The sequence below is a fragment of the Blennius ocellaris genome (genome assembly GCF_963422515.1).
Source record: "Blennius ocellaris genome assembly, chromosome: 20".
NCBI classification, from domain to species: Eukaryota; Metazoa; Chordata; class Actinopteri; order Blenniiformes; family Blenniidae; genus Blennius; species Blennius ocellaris.
In genome coordinates, this window is record NC_137669.1 from 16,615,888 (window position 1) to 16,622,194 (window position 6,307).

Genomic DNA, 6,307 nt, shown 5'->3' on the forward strand with positions numbered 1-6,307 from the left:
CAATGCAGTGTGACACAAGGCGTTGAAGACAGCCACCTTCATGAGCTGTGGTAGTGCTCAGAGTGGCTCTCTTCTTGCAATTGTCACGTAAAGGTTGCAGGGAATTCAAATGTTTGAACTCCTCAGTATGATCATAATTGTCTCTGATCAAATAATCAGGAAAGAGATTCAACGTAATAATGTGATTGCAGCAAACATAAGCTTGTTTCAGAACATCCCAAAAATTATTACAGGGATTGTGGCTGGAATGGCTGGATGAAATACAGAAAATTTAAGAGCCACTATTTACTTTGCATTGCAGGTTTATATTGTCTTTTCCTTTGGTTGTCTGCGAATCAGCTCCTCGCGTGTCTCTGTGGCTTTCTGTGAGGAAGTTGTGGTTATCCATATATATATATATATATTCCTGGCAGCTATTATCCTCCTGACAACTGATGAACAGAGGTCAGGACAGCTTGAAAAGGAGAAGAAAAACATCATCAGATGCTCGAAAATACAATTTGCTGACGTGCACAAGTGCAAACATTTTTATTCTCCATGCCCGAACCCCCCCCCCAAGAGCCTTTTTCTTACAGCTTTCCTGAGAGGCTGGGGCAATCAAGCACTCTACCTTGTTAGGAGGTGTTAATTGGAGTTAGTCAGACTCCTCACTTTGTCAAGGAGTCTGACAACAGAATTAATTAGAATTCAAGTATGTAAATCAATTCAAATTGGGGTCCTTATGGGGGAGGATATGAAGTATTTTCACCGAAGAAAAACAGGTGCTGAAGACATGAGCCAAGCGGTTTGTGTGAATATTATGACTTCTCTTTTCGAGAATTTTATCTTCACTAATCCACTTTTGGATAGGCCACAGACACGCAGTATAAATAGAGGTGTTGAGATGAACATTGGCCCCTTGGATTGCTGGTGGACCACTTTTCATTTAGTGTGTTTTCATTTTTTTCTAAGTATACATGTCTCACATGTATTTGCATTACTTAGGTAAATGATAAAATGTGTGAAAACACCATGGCAACAACAGAGGGAATAGTAGGACTTTCTGCTTTTGTGTCCTTTTTTTATACCTAATTGGTTGTGTGTTGTGAATCATGTCATGTAAGACTTGGAAATCTCATATTTAAATCACACGTTGCTCACTTGAATTGTGAGCTGTGTTGTTGCCTTTTGACACTTATTTGAAGGATGAGAGGAATTGCTCAGCGCTTTAATACAGATATGACACGGGTCCTCGCCTTTTCAAGTGTTTACTGTTTACAGATGCAAATAAGAAGAACAAATAACCTTCTTCACCGTGACCTTAAGATAACTTTTATCCATGTCCTTATGTATCGTTTGCTACAGTAATTATTATGGCAATCATAACTGTTGATTGTAGGAAATGACACCCATACATACACGTGTACGTAAATATTATAGCATTAAACCTGTCAATGCAATAAACTGTGAACGTTTTGATACGCAGCAACAGTCATAATGCTGGAATAAGCTTTGTAAACCATCGGCATTTATTCTCAACTTGCTAACTACATTTATATTCAATATAAAGATGAATTTGCCCTGCGTTTTTACCTCACCCTTCATTGAGAGTGGAAATAAAATGCTATCCTACTTGTTGAGACACAATTTTATTCATTGTCCGAATTTTAAGCCGTGTTAGCGCTGCATAAGATTTTGACAGATTTTTTTAAAATATATATATATATATAGATGATGGTCAATAAGATTTAATAAGTTAATAAGTATTAGGTTTACGTATAGTGTATCAGATCTAGTTCCTGCAGCCATTGTTTGATATATTCAAAGTGGACATATATATATTTTTTATCTCCACCAGGTCAAAATGTAAGATCTGCCACAGGCGACTTATAAGATCACCATGATGTATAAATGAAGTATACTCAGAAAAACATTCAGACAATGCTTTATGAAAAGCCGTTTTATTATCCATTTAATACCACCTCCATGAAGACAATTTGTACAAGATACATCACATTCTAAAGTGCACGAATACTGTACAACAGAAATGACTTAAATACGCAGGGGGAAAAACAAAGTCACAGCTCTTACAAAATAAAATAAGTTTCAGAAATAAAGAAATTATAAGGGACATGCTTTTTATTTATTTATTTATTTTTTTTTTTTTTTTTTTTTTAAAGAAAAACAACAATCACTATGCATGTTTCTGCTCAGGTATGTGAGAGGGGCTGGCTTGGGAAAATAACCTTGTGCAGCTTGCTTGGGGGAACACTAAGCTTTGGCACCTTTAGAGAAAAGAGAAAAAAGACATTAACAAGGAATGGAGAGCACTCAATAATAAACCAAATAATTATTAGCTTAAATAAATACAGTCTTAGGGGCTTGTGTAGAATGCATAATAACCCATGCCTTTTGGGTTGTCCTTGTTGTACTCCTCCGTGGTCAAGTCCTCACACTTGATGGTTGGGGAGTTCTCTGTGCTTGAGCCCCCCGGGGACATCCTGCGCCTCTTACACACCATGGAGTACACACCAGAATCGGTAGAGTCCACTGATTTCAGTGAGTGAGACGTCTCGATCCAGGTTGACGGTGGCGGCGCGCTCTCCTCGGGCAGCTTTTCTTTAGTGGCCCCCAGCTGGTCCTCGGGGAAGGCCGGGGGGCTCGGACGAGGGGACCAAGGCAGGCCTGTGGTCATTTTGCGCTGGTAGGAGCTTCGAGTGCCCCAGCCTGCAGCCATGGAAGCAAAGGCAGAGTCTGGGTAGTAGCTGAGGGCGTGGGATGTCTGCAGGGACAGGGGTTTGATTCCGTAAGACAGCAGGCTACTGGTGGAATAGTCATTCTCATATGACAGATCCAGCTTGTTGGAGCCCGGCTGCTGAACGGGGGGGACGAACCAGCGCTGGGCAGAAGCAGCTGCACTGACGTCCTCGCTCTGCGGAGAAAGGAGGCTGTTGGTTTGAGGGACGGCCCGTTCACCAGTGTAGAATCGGTTCTGAGGCAGGTTGTTGACAAACTGGTCCTGAAAGAAAGGTTGCATGGCGTAGCGGGCTCCGGGCACAATTTGGGTAGAACGAGGGGAGTCTGTAGGAGATGGAGTCAGCCGGTCACTCTCTGGTGCTGTGTACATCCTGATTAATAAAACAAAATACATGATGTGTCAAATGATTTGCAATAACAAAGTGTGGTGCGACGTGCAACAATCTATACCACAGGAAGTTGAAACTTGCTTCAAGTGCAAGACACTTACGAGTCATAGTTATCCCGGAAGCCTTTTGCAAAGGGGTTGTGGTCTATCTTCAGCTGTGTAATCTGAAATGAGAAGGAGTTCTGCATCAGTAATGTGCACTTTTGAAACAAAAACAATTTTAAAATGAAACAAAAAAACTACACAAGGTGAGCAATAATTTCAAATGACTTTTCAATACAGAAAAATCAAGAAAGTCATTTAAATTTACCAGATAAAGCAAAAAGATGAAAATCAAACTGACAATAATCAATCACTTACATCTGTGTTCTGATAAGCAGTGACAGCTATAAACTGGTTCTCTGGGAAGGTGAAGGTTTGAGTCCTGGCCTCGTTGCTCATGTCCTCCACGCCATCTTCTGTCACCTCCACAATGTGCAATCGTGGCTGGTATTTATGAAGCGACTGCAAGACTATCATCTAAAAAAATGGAGAATGCGGGATGAGTGTACTGTAAATTTCAAAAGGCCACATCCATTCAGCGAAAAAAAGAAGAGCTTGTGGATAAATATATTTAAAAATGGAAAATAATGTATTAAACTTTAATATTAAAAAGGGATTCATGAAATAAATAACTTAGATGAAAGTAGAAATTATAAAAAAAAAAAAAAAAACACCAGATGTGTTTCAAAATTGAATTCAAGCTTGTCAGAAATCAATATCTCACCTGTGTGTTGTTGTTGTTTGCCCCTTTATTGTTGGTCAGCTTCAACTTGCCAAAAGATATTTCTTGCCTCATCCAGTGAGCACCAGTGTTTGGAGATTCAGGATGAACATACATTTTGTTGCCTGCAATTAAAAAAAAATAATATAAGCAACATGACAATCGTAAGCAATTATCATTTATCTGTGCAAACTATGTTTGTCTGAATTGAGAAACAAATGAATATTCTGCTTTTCATTTTCTGATAACAGTTTATAATCCAATGAAGCAGCTCAGAAAATTATAATCTGTAAAGAAATGTTTAAATTATTATTATTATTATTATTATTATTATTATTATTATTATTGTTGTTGTTGTTGATGATGATTTCTTAGATATTTGATGTTTTCTCTCATTGAATGGAATAATGTTCAAATTGATTTATCAAGAAAGAAATATGAAAACTTCTCTAAAATATTCAACATGCTGCAAAAATATGAGATTTCATTTCACTTAATTGTTTGTAAAGTTTAAGTTATTTGAAATAAATCGGATATTTAACCAGTTTCAACACCTACATCTAAAAGAAAATCGCATAGGAAATAAATTAAAACGGTCCAAGTGTCAATACATTTTGTTATTACTAATATAAACATAAAACTTCATGTAAATGTTTTCCACGGAGCTTTAATACAACATCTGTGTAATTTTACGACACATTTTGTCCTTCGACTCGATTTAGAAGAAACCAAAAAAATACTGTTATTTGATTGAAAGATAACAAAAATGTGTTCGGCCATCCTGTTAACGCACCTTGCATATTATTGTCTGCTTTCCCACAAGTGACCCACTTTCCTCCCTGAAAGCGCCAGTGATTCGGGTCAGCCAAAACAACTTCTACAAAGACATTGTAATGGGCCGTGAGGTTGAGTCCGGTGATGTTGAAACTGAGGAATGGAAACATCCGTCTGCAAGCAGAAACAAATAAACAGGAAAATCAATGACACTCCTGAGACGAAATAGTTCAAACAATTGTAATGCACTTGACAAAACCTCGCTATTTTCGTACATGATGTGCAGAGTTTGGGTATTTTTTTTAAAACTAAAAGAAACGAAAAGTAATTTTTCTAAATTCCTTCAAGTCAAAATGATATATTTTATGCGTGCGTAAATATGTTCTCGTGGGTAAAAAAAAATAGAATTAGACGCAAATAAATAATTAAATTGCTTTTTTAGATGGTTTCATGTGTCAACTTGGGCCTTTAAATTCTCCAGCGGCGCGTGAGCTTACCTGCCCTGTTTGGTGATGATCATTTCGGTTTGGTGCCGATGGAATTTCAGCCATAGAGGCCGGTTGCACAGGTAAACCTGCGCCCGTGCGCCTGCGGCGGAGCCCGGTAGAGACATGGAGCCAATCCCGGTCCCCGTCCCGGGATAGGACGGGTACAAACACCCCGGGCCCTGGCTGAACTGGTACCCTCCGCTGCCGAACTGGCTCCGGCCGGTGCACACGGACGATGAGGAGAAGCCCGTGGGCGGCAAGACGGATCCGTAATGTAGAGAAGCCGGGTACCTGGAGCTGCTCGACCCGGTGTACACTGACCCGGTCTGCCCCGCGTAAGGGAAGAGGGAACACGGGCTCGCCATGTCGGAGCTCGTCTGGGACGACGAGATGAAGTATCTGTCAGAACCGAGTTCGTCTATGTTGTACCGCCGCCCGCTCGTCAGCTCGTCCTCGCCCAGCACCGGAGAACCTTTCCTCCCATCCGGGCCGGCCTTGGTGAAAGTGTCCTGCTCTCCTTCGCCCAGCATCCCGGTGCCCACCCCGCTCAGGTACTTCTTCGGCGCGCTGGACTCCGACTCCGTGCGCTCCACGTCTTGGTACTCAAGCTGCGACGACGGCCTCGGGCTGTTGTTGGCGCTGTCCGACGAGGACAGGTTGTAGAAGGTCTTGGGTAAACTGATGCTGGCGCTGGGAAGGATATTCTCTAGCTGCATTGTTTTTTAAACTCTCGCAATAAATCAGAAAGTCAACAGTCCAAGGAGTGAGTGTCGGCCAAGGAGGTGCCACCGGGCGCCTTGCTTGAGTCTGTCTCTGAAGCCTCCCTCCCTGACAAATGATGGGAGGTTGAACCCTCTCCTTACCTATCGTTTCTCAGATCGGATAGTGGGCTGGACATGGGACGTTCAGCTCTTATATGATGTAGTTCTGCACAAACCCCGACGGGCTGCGATGGGAGGAGCTTTAGGAGGGGCATGCGGGGGCACCAGCCCTCCCTGCAGCCAATGGCTGAGCTGCTCTAATTCAATTAGACAGTCTGAGATAGGAATAATACCAAGACAAAGTTTATTTCTTAATTCAGGCGGAGAATTCACCAAAATGGTTAAACATTCAGGCGGCTGAAATCCATCATCCGTGTCGGGTGTACAAATAAAGTCA

At 41.4% G+C, this 6,307-nt stretch overlaps 1 protein-coding gene across 1 annotated transcript; it reads right to left on the bottom strand.

Moving 5' to 3' along the window:
- Nucleotides 1–2,353: 2,353 nt before the first annotated feature.
- Nucleotides 2,354–5,865, bottom strand: eomesa (eomesodermin homolog a; the record flags this gene model as incomplete). Its single annotated transcript, XM_080515730.1, has 6 exons — nucleotides 2,354–3,107; nucleotides 3,227–3,288; nucleotides 3,485–3,643; nucleotides 3,891–4,012; nucleotides 4,681–4,835; nucleotides 5,159–5,865. 6 exons carry the CDS (start codon nucleotides 5,863–5,865, stop codon nucleotides 2,354–2,356), a joined length of 1,959 nt encoding a protein of 652 aa, XP_080371856.1.
- Between the last annotated feature and the right edge of the window lie 442 nt (nucleotides 5,866–6,307).